The 19,632-nt window shown below is 43.1% G+C and overlaps 1 protein-coding gene across 1 annotated transcript in view; it reads left to right on the plus strand.

Annotated features, from left to right (window-relative positions):
- The first annotated feature begins 5,843 nt into the window (after nt 1-5,843).
- LOC126418948 (serine/threonine-protein kinase BRSK2) overlaps nt 5,844-19,632 on the plus strand; it is a 196,209-nt gene continuing 182,420 nt past the window's right edge. Inside the window, exon 1 of the mRNA XM_050085984.1 lies at nt 5,844-6,247. Coding sequence (XP_049941941.1) covers nt 6,157-6,247 — 91 coding nt within the window. The 5' untranslated portion in view covers nt 5,844-6,156. The remainder of the gene's footprint in view (nt 6,248-19,632) is intronic.

Below are 19,632 nucleotides of genomic sequence, written 5' to 3' on the forward strand. Positions count from 1 at the left end.
TGAGTCACTAACACTACAGCCCCTCAATGAGCACGTGTGATACCTGCTGCCACCGAACATTGTTCTTGATGGTGTTGCAGGTTTTCCAGCAGTCTATCAACTACTTCGAAGCACTCTAGCTCAGACAACCTCGATTCAGTTCCGAGACGTCACAAACCGTCAAAAATCGAAAACTTTCGGTCAGATGGCATCGTTATTTGCTTCAGCACCCGGTCGCCGACCTTTGAGACCGTAGAATACCATACCTACATAACTGGCCATTAAAATTGCTACACCACGAAGATGACGTGCTACAGACGTGAAATTTAACCGACAGGAAGAAGATGCTGTGATGTGCAAATGATTAGCTTTTCAGAGCATTCACACAAGGTTGGCGCCGGTGGTGACACCTACAACGTTCTGACATGAGAAAAGTTTCCAACCGATTTCTCATACACAAACAGCAGTTCACCGGCGTTGCCTGGTGAAACGTTGTTGTGATGCCTCATGTAAGGAGGAGAAATGCGTACCATCACTTTCATAAAGGTCAGATTGTAGCCTATCGCGATTGCTGGTTATCGTATCGCGACATTGCTGCTCGCGTTGGTCGGGATCTAATGACTGTTAGCAGAATATGGAATCGGTGGGTTCAGGAGGGTAATACGGAACGCCGTGCTGGATTCCAACGGCCTCGTATCACTAGCAGTCGAGATGACCGGCATCTTATCCGCGTGGCTGTAACGCATCGTTCAGCCACGTCTGGATCCCTGAGTCAAGAAATGGGGACGTTTGCAAGACAAAAACCATCTGCACGAACAGTTCGACGACGTTTTGCAGCAGCACGGACTATCAGCTCGGAGACCATGGCTGCAGCTACCCTTGACGCTGCATCACAGACAGGAGCGCCTGCGATAGTGTACTCAACGACGAACCTGGGTGCACGAATGGGAAAACGTCATTTTTTCGGATCAATCCAGATTCTGTTTACAGCATCATGATAGTCACATCCGTGTTTGGCGACATCGCGGTGAACGCACATTGGAAGCGTCTATTCGTCATCGCCATACTGGCGTATCATCCGGCGTGGTGGTACGGGGTGCCATTGGTTACACGTCTCGGTCACCTCTTGTTGGCATTGACGGCACATTGAACAATGGACGTTACATTTCAGATGTGTTACGACCCGTGGCTCTACCCTTCATTCAGTCCCTGCGAAACTTTACATTTCAGCAGGATAATGCACGACTGCATGTTGCAGGTCCTGTACGGGCCTTTCTGTATACAGAAAATGTTCGACTGCTGTCCTGGCCAGCACATTCTCCAGACCTCTCACCAATTCAAAACGTCTGGTCACAACACGCCAGTCACTACTCGTGATGAAATGTGCTATCGTGTTGAAGCTGCATGGGCAGCTGCACCTGTACACGCCATCCAAGCTCTGTTTGACTCAATACATAGGCGTATCTGGGCCGTTATCACGGCCTGAGGTGGTTGTTCTGGGTACTGATTTATCAGGATCTATGCACCCAAATTGCGTGAAAATGTAATGACATGTCAGTTCTAGTATAATATATTTGTCCAATGAATACCCGTTTATCATCTGTATTTCTTCTTGGTGTAGCAATTTTAATGGCCAGTACTGTAAATAGCAGCAAAAACTCCATTGTTGTAATGGGACACTCAAAAAGTTACCGTGCGAAGGCCACACTAACACCTCGCTTACGTATCGGTGCTTTATACCCGCATCGGAGTCACGCTGGCTTGCAAACGCGCTGCGGCGCCGCCCTCAAGCGGATTTTTTTGATCGCCTCTTATACGTAAGCGGGCTGTGTAGATGGCAGCTGTGTGAACCTAGCGCAGTGTTGCCTTATAAAGTACGTTAGCAACAGACACATGTTCGGCAGTAGCCGATCTTTTATGATGCTACTTTGAGGAAGCCACACATTCTAAGTGACACTACGACAACAATGTACGTTTACAGTCGGGAGCCGAGAGGTGGTAGATGATAAGAACACAAGGGGAACTCTCATACCTATCCCCGTAAACCACCTTCCTGACTTGTTCCTTTCGGACAGTTTAGCGCCTTGCAACGTTGAGCCGGTCGGAGTGGCCGTGGGGTTCTAGGCGCTACAGTCTGGAACCGCGTGACCGCTACGGTCGCAGGTTCGAATCCTGCCTCGGGCATGGATGTGTGTGTTGTCCTTAGGTTAGTTAGGTTTAAGTAGTTCTGAGTTCTAGGGGACTTATGACCTCAGCAGTTGAGTCCCAAAGTGCTCAGAGCCATTTGAACCATTTGAACCTTGCAACGTTGACGGGTGCCTGCCTTGAACTCAGTCGCTAGAGTCCTGATATAACGTTAACTTCACATAGCTCATGTGAAGTGAAATGTGATCGTTCTTACACGTGCATTCGAAACAGCGATGCTGTGTGGATACTGCGAAGATCCATCCCTCGGGTCTAGTACACTAGTGGCATCAGTTTTGTTTGAACGCAGCGCTGATCAAATGAGACGGCTTTCATTTCAAGACAGTTAATCAGACTGAAGTACCGAGCGAGATGGCGCGATGGTTGAAACAGTGTGACAAATGTAAGAGGGTGAGTCAAATGAAAACCTTAAATTTGTAATAACAAATCGAAATTTCGCGCCGTTATCCTGTAAGTTGGTAAGCGTGCTACAAACAGCGTGCAGAATGGCCTGTAGGTGGCAGCATAGTGCAGATTCACACATAACCTCGCACTATCGGTATAAAGATGGCCGCCACACTTGCGACTTGCACGAGGCAAGAACAGCGTCCCGTCATTCGGTTTTTGTATACTGAAGGTGTGAAACCTGTTGAAATTCATCAACGAATGAAGTTTCAGTACTGTGATGCATGTTTGCCACAGCAGCAAGTCTACAAATGGGGTAGGAAGTTCGCAAATGGTGTGACTTCAGTGGAAGATGCTCCTCGTCCAGGTCGGACACAACGAGTTGTGACTCCACAGAACATTGCAGCAGTTGAAGCCATAGAGAAGGAAAACCGCTGAGTGACACTGAATGACATTGCAGCATGTTTACAGCTTAGTCATGGGTCAGCACACCACATTGTGGCCGGCCACAGTGGCCGTGCGGTTCTAGGCGCTGCAGTCTGGAGCCGAGCGGTCGCAGGTTCGAATCCTGCCTTGGGCATAGATGTGTGTGATGTCCTTAGGTTAGTTAGTTTTAATTAGTTCTAAGTTCTAGGCGACTGATGACCTCAGAAGTTAAGTCGCATGGTGCTCAGAGCCATTTGAACCACCACATTGTGCATGATGTGATCCAGTTTCACAAAGTGTCTGCAAGATGGGTGCCACGGTAGATGACTCCTGAAATGAGAGAACGACGTGTTGATGCTTGTGAAGAACTTCTTCGGGGCTTGAACGAGAAGGTGATGGCTTCCTTGCAAGAATCGTTACTGGGGACGAAACCTGGGTTCACTTCCACCAACCGAAAACGAAGAGAGCGAGCAAGGAATGGCGAAATTCCTCATCACCAAAACCAAAGAAATTTCGAACAGAACCATCAGCAGGGAATATTATGCTGATTCTCTTTTGGGACGAAAAAGGCGTCATTTTGGAGCCTTACATGCCTAGAGGGACCACTGTCACCAGTGCATCATACACAGATCTCCTAAAAAATCATCTGCAGCCTGCAATCAAATCAAAGCGACGTGGATTGCTGTCAGCAGGTGTCCTTTTGCAATATGTCAATGTAAGGTCCCACACTGCCCGTACAACAGTTTCAACAATCACAGACCTGCATATTGAGTGTCTTCCTCATCCACAACTCTCACCAGATCTTGCCCCAAGTGATTTCCATATGTTTTGACCACTCAAAGACGCAATGGGAGGAAAGAAGTTCCGTTCTGATGAAGAGGTACGCCACGCGATGCATGAGTAGTTGCGCGGGCTACAAAAAGAATTTTTTTCTAAAGGAATTTATGCACTTTGTAAGCGCTGGAGAACTTGCATTGAGCGTGGGGGAGGCTATGTTGAAAAGTGATAGAGCTTTCTGCCACTTCTGCACAATAAATAATATTTTTAAAAAATATTTAATGTTTTCCATTTGACTCATCCTCGTAGCTACGAACACTTTTCCTGTAACTTTGATAATTGTCCTTGTGATCTTCATTCCAAAGACGCAACTCTACACGGAGTGTATTCCTTGAAAGCCTGTTCATCCCTGTATAATTACTTAAAACTACGACCATTTGAACCTACTTACTGCAGTTAAGCCTTAGTCTTTCTCTGCAATTTGTATCCCCCGCACTTACCAGCATTTCCAAATGAATGTGGGTTGCAATAGTTATGCAGAGAGGAATAGGCTTGCTGGAGATACGCTAGCGTGGAGGGTTGCAACAAACCAGTCTTCGAACAAAAGACGACAGAAGACAACAACATGTAAATGTTTTACGCCAACTGAAGACGGGTGAAAATACAAAACGCGTCTTGTCATAAGTAAAGCTACTGCACCCAAAAATTGCTGTATTTCTGCAAGGTATTTCAATCCACAGGCACTGAACTCAACTATCATTATCAAGGATAAATTAACGTTTGAATTTGTCCTTTATATTGTACACAATAGCAGTATCCTAATCACAGTCCAACGTGACGAACTGAGGTTAAGACATGTTTTGATAAGACGCTGCCGCTCACTAACAAGGAAATCATACAACCAACGGGTTACACATTGATGGAACAAATGCTGCTAAAGTACTCTGCGCTTCTTAAGGGCTTACAGTAAATCTACATTCAAAGATTTGCCAGCGTGTTGAATACCATACGAGAGTGCCAGCCGTCGCGCAACGACGGTAAGACGACAGAGTACAAATCTGTCCGTAGTGCGTTCGAGTATGTTCGCATCTGATTGTTTCCGAATCTTCCACTAGACTCATGGGCCGCTACAATTAATCGTGTTTCCCTGGAAAGGGACAATAATGATGATGACACTCATTGTAGTATACCCAAGGCGAGGTATAATAAGAAATCGTGATGCGATTAACATTTATTTACCTATGCTTTGACGCGCATATCGCAAATATAGTGTACCCCATTCAAAGCAGGTACAGTCCTTCCTAATGTCACTACGATATGCGCAAGAAAGTATCGATAAACAATAGATAAGTTCATCACGATTCCCTATGAAATCTTGTTTATACCTGGCCACAAATGTACCAAAATCATCATTATATTATTGTTATTGTTGTTGTTGTAACAGTTCCTTTCCGAAGAAATCAAGATTCATTGTAGTGAAAGAGCTGCTTGGTGGAAGAATAATAATAATAAAAAAAGAAATTTACGCGACTCGACCACAGTACGTGCAGGCTTCTAATCAGCCGCCTTGGCTGGTTACTCTACGCAGCTTCTCGAACGCTACTGCTCTCGTATGGTATTCAACACCCTCCTAAAACTTGGCATCTCAATTTCTTGAAAACGCTTAAGAAGCGCACCACAGTAGAAAAGGATTTGTTTAGTCGCCAAAGACGTCATCTGCTTTGCTATCATTGGGAAAAAGTGTGCACGATAACCGTGCGAAAGATGAGGAAAACTGGTGAGCAGTTAGATGGCCAGCAGTGTTTTTCGCAGTGGTTCTGTGATCGTGGTTGTGTAGACCGCCCGCGCTGCGTGTGTGTTGCAGGTAGCGCGGCAGGCGGCGAACTGAGGGGCAGCGAGGCGGGCAGATCGGTAGGCGTGCGGGACAGCCGACGGCGACGCCTGCCGCGCCCCCTGCGGCCCAGTGCGCATGCGCCGCGGGGCAGCAGCCCCAAGATGGCGGGCGTGCACCCTGCGCCAGCGGGTGACGACAGCTACTGAGTGCGCGCCGGCGGAAATGGCGAGCGAACGTGGATCGCGGGCCCGGAGATCGCCCGTTCACAGCCGGGAACGGCGCGGGGTAGGCCGTGGACGACGAGAGCAGCAGCCGCGACGCCGCGGAGCGACGCCCCGGCCGCCGGCGTCGGCATGAAGGGCGGAGTAGTGTCGTGTCGTGTGCCTCTGCCGCTACGACTGTGCAGTGAGTAGTGAGCCGCACCGGGAAATCAGCAGCCTCGCCGCTGCGGCAAGACCGCCGCCGGATCCAGGACTGCAGTGGCGACAGGAAAATTATAATATATATCGTCCGGGAGAACGGAAAGGGACTCGCACACGACGGAGGGAAACATGCAAAAGGAAAATAACACCAACTCTGGGGAGCACCAGCAATATGTTGGACCCTTCAGGCTGGAGAAAACACTCGGAAAAGGCCAAACAGGTAAGCGCAGTGTCAGTATTTCGTCCGTAGTGCACCTCCGTGCGACGTTGCCAGCACACTGTTTCCCGGCGCTTTGCGACGTTCGGCGAGGGGCGGAATGCTTCTCCGCCTGCCAGTTAGGCAATTCCGGCGTGCGCTGGTGCCAAGTGTGCTGCATTCCCCTGCCGCTGCAGGGGCCACATTGGCAAGCAACAATATTCACTGTAGAACGCCGATTCTACCGAAAAGTGCCTACCTATCAGTTATAGAAAGTGTTGTGTAATAGCTTCCACGATAGATGTTTACAACCCCGTTTAAGAAACACAAAATGTCAATACTGCAATGTCCTAATTGCTGCCAGCGCGGAGAGAAGTAAAGAAAAATAATAGTGGTTTTCAGTTCGCCCCACATAGATGGTTCTCGACTCGAGGATATGCAGCAGTACTATGAATAACGATATTCCCTAGAGATTCAGCATTACTTCTCATTCGTTTTTATTCTTTAAATCCTGCAATAAACCCGCCAGTGCTTATTTTTCTTGAGTTTCCTTCTATTATTGCCAAATAAATGCCGATTATTATCAGCACAGCCGCTATAGCCAATTAGTGCGACGGACAAATTAGTACCGAGTGAAATATAACTGCTACCGTTTTGCCACTCATTTATGTCTAATAGAAATGATAAAATGAATAAATAAAAAGAAAGTCCGAGTTTATAGTTGGGTGGTAGACCTGCAAATTATCTCAACACGAAATATAGCCAACACTTGATATTCGTTGTTCTTCACCTCAGAATATCTTCTTACCGTAGTAGAAATTCTGAAAACATACATCCATAGTGAACTAATGCGTTTCAGCCAACAACTAGTCCTTGACAACCTTCTTTGCATCTGGTCATTTCCTTTTCACACATTCGTTTTCTTCTGTCTGATAAAACTGCTCTTTCTGTTTTATATAAACAACAAACTTTTGAGATGAGTTATATTACACAAATCAAACTGACAAAGTCCTGTTATGAATATTTACAAATTCCCATGCCGTAACCCATTATGCCGAATATTGACAGGCTGACAGCAGTTCACCAGAGAAACTGTGGAAACCTTTAATGATTCTTTCCTTAAAACGTCTCTAATCAGACTGCATTGATTAATGACGATAGTGCATTCTGAAATATTTTTTCTCTTTACCTATTAACTATATGCCCCAAAATATTAATTAAAATAAGAAATTGTTATATTTATATTAAGGAAGATTTTTGACAAGATGTAGAACAACTTTTTGACAAGCTCACGAAAACTCGCTGTAGTTCAGGAAGCAAACGTTTTGCCTCATATATTCGTCAAAAATCACTTAACAAAGCAGGTAATGTAGCATAACCTAAAAGCCACAAGTTATATTCCTCTCCCCTTGTAACCAGATCTAACATAAGAAAATGACAATTTTATCATTAACATCTGAAAAGTTATCTCCATAGTGGACAATATTTTTCACATCACAAATAATTGTTTGGAATCCATAAGCATGATGATTACAGCCATTGATATTTTTCTCATTTTTCCAAAGCTTTTACTTGTATATACCACAATATGCCTACACTTCTATTGAATGTCTAACAGAGAGTAATATTTAAAGTCTGACAACAAGCAAAGGCAGCAGCAGTTAACACCTACCTCTCCAAATATCCTGATGCTTCATGGCAAAACTTTTACAGTCACAGGATTTTGCAGTTAGGTGTGGTTTGATATTTCAGGATACATTATGTAAAACATATGTAAAATGTGAGCCAATGTGTATGTGAGCTTTGCCAACATGGTGCATTTGCCATGAATATAAGCAGGCAACTACCATTAATATTCAAGGCATTTCTTTCATTTTATATTATAATATATCCACTTGCTCCAAAATTTTGTACTAACTGATCGCAGAAATTCAATAATCTGTCTGCAGAAACACTTAGCAAGCTAATTTCTTCAATTCACTTCAGGTCTCAACAGCTTGCAAAAGGTAGTAATCCCACACAACAGTAGATGAAGAAACAGTATTGTACCCAATGTTCCAGAACACATTATATAAAGTGATCTCAGCTGGAAACATCTTATTCTCTAGGACTTCAAAGGACTATTCTTGACATTATTTTCCTTGAGATAATTTCTTATATTGGAGACATAAATGTACTAAAGCTGTGTTGTTTTAATGACATAGTGAATTATGAATTATTTTGTAGATGTACACTGGATATAATTTCTGACACAAAACTTTCACAAAGGCTAAATTTTACTATCAAAAGATGATCAAACAATCAAACCGTTTGAATTCTTCCAATTTAACAGATGTGAAAAGCTTTCTTGAAAGTATCACACATTTCACTCAGTGTGGCTTTCTTCACTGTGAGAGTAATATCCACTGTCTCTGCCACTGAACTCTGAAAGCATATTTACTTTCTTTATTTTGAATCTATTACACCTTGTGTTACATTTTGGGTGAATGCTATGCAATCGTAAAGAATGTTCTCAGTTCAGGAAAGGCCACTACAATGTTGTACTGTATGGTGTGAGACTGTGAACTTGATGCAACTAACAGTCCAAGTTGCTCAGGTTTCTAATGCTGCATTCCTGTACATACACTTATGCATGTTACGACTCATAGAATGCTATGACTCATAGTATGTTACCCTCCAACCATGTGCTCAAGGTCACCTCCCCCTTGACTGTCCCTTCCTGGAGATCCGAATGGGGAACTAGTCCAGAATATTTGCCAGTTTAGAGATCATCATACTTTTCATTTATAAGCCACAAATCCTGTTGGTACACTATATGTGTCTTTAAGGAGCAGTGGTTTCCATTACCTTGTGCATTGTTGTACCATTGAATATTACTGATTCTTTCGAGTGGCGGATTATGGTTCTAAATTCTGGGGATGCCTAGTCTTCCTAATGACCACCACACCTACTACTATTACTACTAAGATAACAACAACAGCAACAACTACTACTAATACTACCACTACTTCAATATTAATAATAATTATAGTAATAATAATGACACTCACTTTTATTTACAAATGAACTGGTAAACTGGGCATTTGAGCATTGTCACTTGTAAAACAAGTTAACTTCATAATCCTTAACCCTCCTCCTTCCCAAATCTTTCGACAATGTTGTCAAACTATGTGTTTTGGCTTTAAAGTATTTGCAGCACTGGTTTTTCAGTTGAGGTACAACCAAGAGCTGATAAATGATTTTGGGCTGCACTGTTCCTCAAATATGTTTTTACACATTTAAGACAAGAAAAACGTCTTCCAACGGAAGCACTTGTTGCAGGAATGGTAGCATTTAGACAAAATAGTTTGAAAGATTCTTGAAGAATATGGTCCATTTCATTCTCAGTCATTCTTTCAATTACTTTTCCCAAACTTTATGTGCTGGGAAGAAAATACAGTCTCCACTTCTACATGTAAATGCAAGCAATTAAAGGATGCACCATACTTTTGTAATACTGAAACCACACCATCTACTGGGAAATGCTGAGCGTATTTGGTGAAATGAATAGTATCACGAAATTTAAAGAAGAGCTGTTGATAACAGTGTGAAAATCTTATTTCCAGTTGCATTACAATATTATCCAGTGCCTTAACTGCGTCTGTTTATATTTTGACATCAATGAATTGCCAATGTATTCATCCATCATCTCAGCTCTACTAATGGAAGCTTCAGGTTGCAAATAAACCAAGCATGTCATGAAATTAAAACAATCCCAAGTTTCTTGTATGGGCTATGCACTCTGAGACAGCATTGTTGCAAAACTGTGCATCATTGATATTCTTCTCAAGAATGTTCAAAAGCATATGCTTTGATGAACAGAGAGAAGAAAAACACAGTCAACGTCTAGGCTTCTCTTGTAGTTGTTGCACTAGAGTCTCTACTGACAATTGTCTCATTTAAAACCTCAATTATCTACAAATGGTTTTTGAGAATGGCAAATGTTATTCTGTTGGTACAGTTCCATCTCGTTTCACTGTTGGGAGGAATTTGTTTACCAGCAATACTGTCTAGAATTGTTGTTTGTTTGGAAGACTGGTGAAAGAAAGCAGGAATATCCTGGAGTGCAGAGAAAAAATTCCTTACTTGTTGTATACAAGAACAGTTCTGGTGCAAAACTGAATCTAAGCAGTGTGCCAAACAGTGAGTAGAAAGAGCTTGGGAGGCAATTTTATGGACCATAGCTTGCAGACCATTTAATTCTTCCACCAGGATGGAAGCACCGTCACAAATTTGTGACACCAGTTTGTTCTTCATACCATAATTCTGAAAAACGCCACCCAGCACAGTGAATAAAGCAGCAGTAGTTCTATCTTGGCTAACATCATGCAAATCAAGAAAATGTTTGTGAATGCACTGTTGCAGTCCACCAGCCTCACAACAATAGAGCCACTGTGATTTGTCCGAAACATGTTGCATTGTCCACAATGCAGACATAAATGAGGTTCTGTCCGAACCTGAATATATATATTCAAATGTTGACTCATTTATACATTCAGTCAGTTCATTCTGTATATTTTTTGAAAATCCCAGAAACAGCCCATTTGCTTCCAATATGATTTCAAATCTTTGCATCTGTTTATCACAAGTTTAAAAAGGACTCAGAAAAATTAAAGATTCAGGGAATCTTCTGTCTCATCATGACCTTTGAAAGCTAGCTCCTGATTTCATGAAATACTTGCGACATCACTTAGAATTTTCATAATCTCTCTATTAGCTTTCACTACATTGTTGTGTCAAATTTTCATTGGTTTGTGATGTTCATAAAGTAGATCTGAAATTCCAAACACTTCTTTGGATAGTTCTTTAATTGAAATAAAATTACTGAGATGATCTTTAGAGGAAGCATGCCATGTGCATCCTCTAGACAGATTCTTCACACAGCTGAAACCCTCAGCAGACAATACTGTTTTTCTTGTGCTTAAGAGCAAATGTGGCCAGCAGAATAATTTTCTTTTTGTAGGACTAGCACATAACCACTCGTGCTGCTCGTACGAGTTTGGAATGCAGATGTCTTGAATTTATCTTTCTGAAGAAGATGTGACACCAGTGTTGGACATCCTTTCTTCAAAATTTCATGTCATTCTGCTTCACATTTCCTCAAAAACAAAAGTTCGTACAAGGAAGTAATGATATCCTCGCTCAAAAGCATTACATCAGTACTTGTACAAGGTTGGACTTCATCCACATTCATGACACATGGGTTAACTAACATAAGGGAAACCTAGAGAGGCAGCACCACAGCTGCAGGCCTCCCATGTCGTGGAGGTACACAGCAACATGGTTTAAGGCAGCTTGTACCCCCCTCTCCTGTTTCCAGCAGTGATGTTGTAGCCGTGCACTACTCTCTGAAATAACTGGATTAATAGATTCATGTTGTACCCAGAAACCAAATCTTTATTATCACTTTGGTGAACACTAAGCTATTACAACAAGTAAATTATAAAGAACAAACAGGAGTGGTGAACTTCTCATATGTCTCAACTATCGTCGCAGTAGCCCCCCCCCCCCCTCCCCCTTTTTGAATGTGGTGGCTCTCTGGAGACCATGGCTGCTGTTTCTTCTCTTCCAACTGTAAAAATCTTCTTCTGGAACTCTGGTATGCCTGGAACCCCTGGACACGTAGGATAAGTGCAACTCCAGCTAGGAAGAACACTTCTCTTCATTGTCCTGTTATTGATCAAGGTGTCTCACTACGTACCACAGTCAATGCCCATAGCCTTCTTTGCTGTTCCCATGACTGCAGTTGGTTGGCTGCTGAGGTGTCTGCAGTGTAGGGGTGCCGAGGTAAAACTTTTCTTCCTGCTTGCATTCTGTATTCTGCCTGAACTTCGTGCTCAACTGGCTGCTTATCTTTTTCTATTGATGCGTCTGTGAACTACTTTTCTCTTTGCTTGTAAAGATCACTGTATTGTCAGATGTTAATGTGTCTCAACCTTGTCGATTGTTTGTGGTTTTGAGTGTTGTAGGTTGCACTGTGTCCTCCTCCTGTGCCACAACGTAATGATTACCATAGCAACTAAATGTTTACCGGTGGCCTCGCTTGTGTCTAGCCTCTTTGCTGTATGCTCCCCTCCACCTCTTGCTTTAGGTTAGGGCTAAGCTTTTGCACTTTGACTTATTCTCTAGTGCTGGTGATTTAAAAGGAACAATACAAGCTACTGTCTTTTTTGCTTGCTGAAAAAACTGCATGAAGGTTTATTGTAACAAATAATTACTGCTAATACTACTACTACTACTACAACTACTACTTCTAATACAGAAAACTGAGGAGATCCAGCCTTGCTTGGCTCCTCTGATAGCTACCATTAATTCTTCTGCCTTTTAGGGACAGTTTCCCACACCAAGGGCAAGAGAGTGCCCTGGACCTCTGTCCAGTCCTCCACCCTCTTTGACAAGGCTGCTGGCACTATGAATGTGACTTCTTATGCTGGATCTCTTCAGCCACTGTTTCTGACAATTTTCATTCAGAATTTAAGCAGTAGTGTGGGGTTGAACCCAGGACCCAGGATGTTTTAATTACTAGTCAAAGACGCTACCCCTAGACCATGTATGTATTTCATGACATATTTTGGTGAAGTGTATGGGTATGCAACAAAAGTAAGTGACTGAGTGTCTCAATAGTTTTAAAATCTAGACATATATGTGTCCTCTGAAAACTACTGTGAAGTACATGGCAGAAAGTATTTATCACATTTTAAGAACCTCTAAATGAGATATTATCCACATGTATTTTAACTAAAAAACACTTTCAGTTTTCTCCAATGGCTTTATGTAGGTTTCTTCCAAGCAGTAAACTATTCCGTTAAACTTTACACATTGAGCAGCTTATTTTTTTTATTGTTTTGCATTTGTATACAGCTTCTTCATGATCCATTTTTGTTTCTTATTATGAAAGCAGGCAGATTAATATTTATGTCTATTCATTTTTGTTGTCAATATTTTCTGCTTAATGTGCTTTAGTTATATAGTTTATAAATTATTCTTCCATATTAACCTAATAATGTCTGTCTTATGTTTCATAATTTGCATGTCTTTCACTCCATTATTGATTATTGGTATTGCAGTATCAAAGGGTTTCTTTCAGTTTTGCATTTTCACTTCCATTAAAATTTCTGTGGAATAATTTAAACGATTAAATGTAACTGTGTCAGTTATTGCCATTGAGTTTAATGTCTGCTACTGTCCTCAGCACATTTCTTGACATCCAACTCTATTCCTATATTATTTGTAGATTGCATTTTGATTGTAGAGGCTGTGATGCCATAAGGGCATTGAAAGAAAGTGCTTGGTGTAGCTTTTTCATCTGGCACATTGTCAACAACAACTTCAGTAAACTTTGCTGTCAAAATATTTTAATATTTGTTGGCTTCTCTCCAGTTGAAAATTGCCAAGGTTTGCTATCAATATTAAGTTTACCCATAAGCACAGGTCTCACAGACTTATGAATGGAAACCCCGTATTATTGACGAAGGGCTAGCAGTCATCATATTGAATTTTGAAAAATGAAATAAAAGTTGCCCTAAATGTGGTCCAGTCCAAAGCTACAGGCTGTGATTGCTAGACCCCTTCAGAACAATTCCTATCACTAGCAAGATGCTTATGCTCATTAATACGGGTAAGCAAATCATAATAAGAAACTCGATAAATTTATATCACTTCACATTGATTCCTAACAAAATACACTACTATCCCCTCACCTTGTATATACTGCAAATGAAACTAATCTGGTTCACAATTCAGACACCTTTTAAATAATTACAACTCATTTTATTGAATTAGCAAGAGAATAATTATATAAAACAAATTACATTCTAGTTTCTTATCCATAAAAGGCTCTTGTTTTCCCATTTCCATTCTAAAAGTTACAGCATAAAAAAATGGGCACAGAGCACAGAACTTCTACCACAATGCATGCTGACAGACAGTGGAAGCTAATTGTTATCTCTGCCACACTGAGTACACAAAAAGCATTTAAAATTATACTACAATGTCAGTTTAAAGAAAACAGCAGCTATATAATGTATTACTTCCAACTCCATTTTAAGTGACCACAGTTTTTAAAAATGTTTGTCAAAAATTTAATCAATGGAAAATCCAGTATGAATTATAACAGTATTACAAAAAGGATAAATTACTACTCAACATATAGTGGAGATGTTAACTTGGAGAATTGAACTATGTACATACACAAATACTTGTAAACAGGGCTCACATGCACATGTGACCACTGTCTCTGGCCGCCGAGGACAGACTGCAAGCAACAGTGTATGGTGGGAGAAGCAGTCTCAGCGGTTGGGGTAATGAGGAGGCTGGGATCAGGAGTGGGAGGATAGCAAGGTAAGTGTAGGGTACGGTAAAGTGCTGCTTGTGGGAACATCCAGGGACGAGATGGAGTAAGGGTAAGGCAGCAATGTGCAGTCAGGAGATTAGGTAGAGATTGGGGAAGTGAAAAAGAAGAGAAGTAAAACGACTGTGGGAGCATAGGTGGAATAGAAGGCTGTATAGTGATGGAGTGAGAACAGGGAAGGTGATAGGTGATAATTAATTGAAACCCTCAGCTGCTGACAGGTGTTGTTGATATGCCTTGATGCGGACTGCTGAAAATGTGTGCCCCGACCAGGACTTGAACCTGGGATTTCCTGCTTACATGGCAGATGCTCTATCCATCTGAGCCACTGAGGACACAGATGAATAGCGCGGCTGCAGGGATTTATCCCTTGCATGCTTCCCGTGAGACCCACATTCCGAACTGTCCACAATCTACATACGTAATGTACCTAATAGATATTTGCCCATCCACTCATTACTTGCACACACTAAGGTGACGATTCCCGTAAGACAGTTGGGAATGTGGGTCTCACAGGAAGTGTGTAAGGAATAAATCCCTGCAGTTGCAGTATTCATCTGTGTCCTCAGTGTCTCAGATGGATAGAGCGTCTGCCATGTAAGAAGGAGATCCCAGGTTCGGGTCCCGGTCGGGGCACACATTTTCAGCTGTCCCCTTCAAGGTATATCAACAACACCTGTTGGCAGCAGAGCATTTTGATTAATTATCATTTATTCTAGAGAAGCTGCATGGTCATCAGTACTATCTGTTCTTTTGAGAACGGTTATGATCTTCATATATAAGGTGATAGGTGCTTGAAGGACAATGACTAACAAAGGTCGAGGCCATGATAGTTATGGGAATGTAGGATATATCACAGGTAGAGTTCCCACCTGTGAAATTCACAGTCATTGAAATGAAGAATGGTGTGTTGGATAGTGTACTTAGCAACTGGGTAGTCCAGCTTTTTCTTGGCCACAGTTTGTTGGTGTCCATTCATGCAGACAGATAACTTACTGCATAAAAATTTTTTGATACACTTGTCATGTGAAATTTGGATAAAATTCAATGCTTTCAATGAGATCCTCCAGTGTTTTCGTCAGGGACTAAAACTGACTGTCATGAACTGTTAAGGTTCCCGCATTTTTTTCCCTGAGGAAGGCATCTGATTAGCTGGATTATGTCATGATGGCACGTATACGTGTGATGCACTCGACGTAGAATGCACCACCTCTGTACATGCCACCATGATGTAATCCAGCCAATTGAATGCCATCCTGTGGGTATAAAACAGGGAACCTTGCTAATTCCTGACTGTCAGTTTCAGTCCCTGATGAAGATGATGGGGGATATCACTGCAAGATTGGAATGTAATCTGAATTTGACATTACAGGCAAACTGAGAAATTTTTATGTAATGACTCTGTCACAAAAAACTTAACTGGCAGACAGCTTGTTGGTTGTCATGCCCATGTAGAATGCAGCACAGTGGTTGCAGCTTAGGTTTTAGATGTCTGATTTCACAGGTATCTCTGCCTTTGATGAGATAGGTGATGCTTGGGATGGGACTGGAGTAGGTGGTGGTGGAGAGATGTATGGGACAGGTCTTACATCTAGGTCTATTACAGGAATATGATCTATGAGGCAAGGTGTTGGGAGCAGGAGCTAAGTAGGGATGGATGACAATATTGTGTAGGTGCAGTGGGCAGCAGAATACCACTGTGGGAAGAGTGGTAAGGACAATGGGAAAGACATTCCTCATTTCAAAAAATGGTTCAAATGGCTCTAAGCACTATGGGACTTAACAGCTGTGGTCATCAGTCCCCTAGAACTTAGAACTACTTAAACCTAACTAACCTAAGGACATCACACACATCCATGCCCGAGGCAGGATTCGAACCTGCGACCATAGCAGTCGCACGGTTCCGGACTGCGCGCCTAGAACGGCGAGACCACTGTGGCCGGCTTCCTCATTTCAGGTTATGACAAATGGTGGTCATCACCCTGAAGGAGAGTTTGAGTCAGTTGCTCCATTCCTGGATGGTACTGAGTCACAAGGGAACTACTCCTCTGAGACCAGATGGCGAGACTTTGGGACCACCCAATTCACTCCCCTGTTCACTTTCCAGAATTTCTTAGCCTCAAATCTTGCCTCACTATCAATCTCCAAATCCCTCAACATAGCAAGCTAACCTTACATCCGCAGAAATAACTGCAACATCCGCAGAAATAACTGCAATCCCTAACCTAAAAACTGGTCCTGGTCTTATAATCCCAGCTGCTGACAGAGACTCCACCACTTTGGTTTTGAACTGCAGGTATTATCTGGTGGAAGGAATCTGCCAAAGATCAGATTCATCCACCTACAAACCCTGCCTCAGTGATCCAATTCCAGAAATCTTGTAGGATCCCCAGTCTCTCCTCAAATCCTTAGGTCCATCCCAGAACCTCTTCTTCTCCTCACCCCTACCACTCACTGCACTCCTGTCTTCTACATACTTTGTGAAGTCCATAAATACAAACACCCTGGATGCACCATTGTGGCCAGTTACTTTGCCCCCACTGAGAGAATCTCTGCTTTCATAGACCAACACTTTCAGCCTATTACCCACAACCTACCCTCCTATATAAAAGACATCAACCATTTCCACCACCAATTCTCCACAGTTCCTGTTCCTTTACCACACTGTGTGTTGCTCATCACTATTGATGCCACATCCCCTTTACGCTAACATCCTCAATTCCTACAGCAAAAAATGGTTCAAATGGCTCTGAGCACTATGGGACTTAACTTCTGAGGTCATCAGTCCCCTAGAACTTAGAACTACTTAAACCTAACTAACCTAAGGACATCACACACATCCATGCCCGAGGCAGGATTCGAACCTGTGACCGTAGTGGTCACGTGGTTCCAGACTGTAGCGCCTAGAACCGCTCGGCCACCATGGCCGGCTCCTACTGCCTTACTGCTATTGAGCGGTACCTTTACCAATACCCAGCAGATTCCAAACCTGTGACTGCCTTCCTCGTCACCATGACCAACTATATCCTCAGGAACAATTACTTTTCCTTTGAAGGCATCACTTACAAACAAGTCCAGAGTATGAAAATGGGCACCTGCATGACACCAGCCTATGCCAGCCATCTAGAGGTTTCCTTCCCAACCCCAAGAATCCCAAACTGCTCACCTGGTCCAAATGCGCTGATGACGTCTTCATGATCTGGATTGATGGTGAGGACATCCTACCTACATTCCTCCAGTACCTCAAAACCCACTCCACCATTCACTTCACCTGGTCGTCCTCAACTCAATAGGCCACCTTCCTTGATATTGACCTCCACCTCAAAGATAGCTACATCAGTACCTCTGTCCATATCAAACCTACAAACCACCCATTACATACAAAGAAGTCCCTTCCGTACAGCCTAGACACCCACGGCTGTTGCATCTGCAATGTTGCGATATACGGTACCAAGGATCTCATTGAGATCTTCACAGACTGTAATTACCCTCCCGAACTTGTACAGAAACAGATCTTCCATGTCTCATCTCTCCAGTCGCTCACCATCTCCTGATGTTCGACCATTCAGTCAGAGAAACAAATTCCTCCTGTGACTTAGTGCCACCCAGGACTGGAGCAACTGAATCACATTCTCTGCCATGGTTACAACTACCTCTTGATGTGCCCTGAAATGAGTAATGTTCTTTCTTTCCACTCCTCCAACAGTGGTATTCTGCCACTCACTGAACCTACACAATGTCATCATCCATCCCTACTCAATCCCTGCTCCCATGCTGCTCCCCTCATGGCTTGTATTCTCGTAACAGACCTGTCCCATACATCTTCCCATTACCACCTTTTCCAGTCCAGTCACAAGCATCACCTGTTCCATCAAAGGCAGGGCTACCTGTGAAACCAGTCATGTGATCTACAAACTAAGCTGCAAACTCTGTGCTGCATTCTACTTTGACATGACAACCAACAAGCAGTCTGGCTACATGAGTGGCCACCAACAAACTGTGACCAAGAAACAACTGGACCACCCAGTTGCTGAGCATGCTGTCCAACACAACATTCTTAATTTCAGTGACTGCTTCACAGCCTGTGCCATCTGGATCCTTCTTACCAACACCAGCTTTTCTGAAACTTCCTGGCAGATTAAAACTGTGTGCCCGACCGAGACTCGAACTCGGGACCTTTGCCTTTCGCGGGCAAGTGCTCTACCATCTGAGCCACCGAAGCACGACTCACGCCCGGTACTCACAGCCTTACTTCTGCCAGTATCTTGTCTCCTACGTTCCAAACTTTACAGAAGCTCTCTGGAAACATCCCCCAGGCTTTGGCTAAGCCATGTCTCCGCTATATCCTTTCTTTCAGGAGTGCTAGTTCTGCAAGGTTCGGTCGGGCACACAGTTTTAATCTGCCAGGAAGTTTCATATCAGCGCACACTCCGCTGCAGAGTGAAAATCTCATTCATACGAGCTTTTCTGAATTGCACAATCAGGAATTCTCCCTGCAGTGTAGCCTATGTTCCCAAAATCCTCCCAGTATGAACCTTCTTTAGTCTCTGTCCATCACCCTCCTATGCCCTTCCCTGTTCTCACTCCATCACTACAAAGCCTTCTATCCACCTATGCCCCACAGTCTTTTATTTCTCTTTTTGACTTCTCTTCTTTTCTGCCCCCCCCCCCTTCCCTGCTCTCTGTCTAACCTCCTGACTGCAGCTAGCTGCCCTACCCTCTCCCCTCCTGATCCCCGTATGCTCTCTCAAGCAGTGCTTTACTATTCCCCAGTCTCACCATGCTATCCCTCCCCCTCCCCATTCCAGCCTCCTCTTTACTCCCACCACCCAGATTGCTTAACTTATTGTGTGCTGTTGCTTGCAGTCTGGCCTCAATAGCCAGAGACAGTGATAATGTGTGCAGTTTTGCATCTTTGAATGTGAGTATGTATGTTGTCTATTTCAGAAGAAGGCCTTTGGGCCAAAAGCTTACTTGTTTAAAAATTTGTTGTGCCTGTCTGCATCAACACCTCCTCTGT

This window comes from Schistocerca serialis, chromosome 9 (assembly GCF_023864345.2).
Source record: "Schistocerca serialis cubense isolate TAMUIC-IGC-003099 chromosome 9, iqSchSeri2.2, whole genome shotgun sequence".
NCBI lineage: Eukaryota > Metazoa > Arthropoda > Insecta > Orthoptera > Acrididae > Schistocerca > Schistocerca serialis.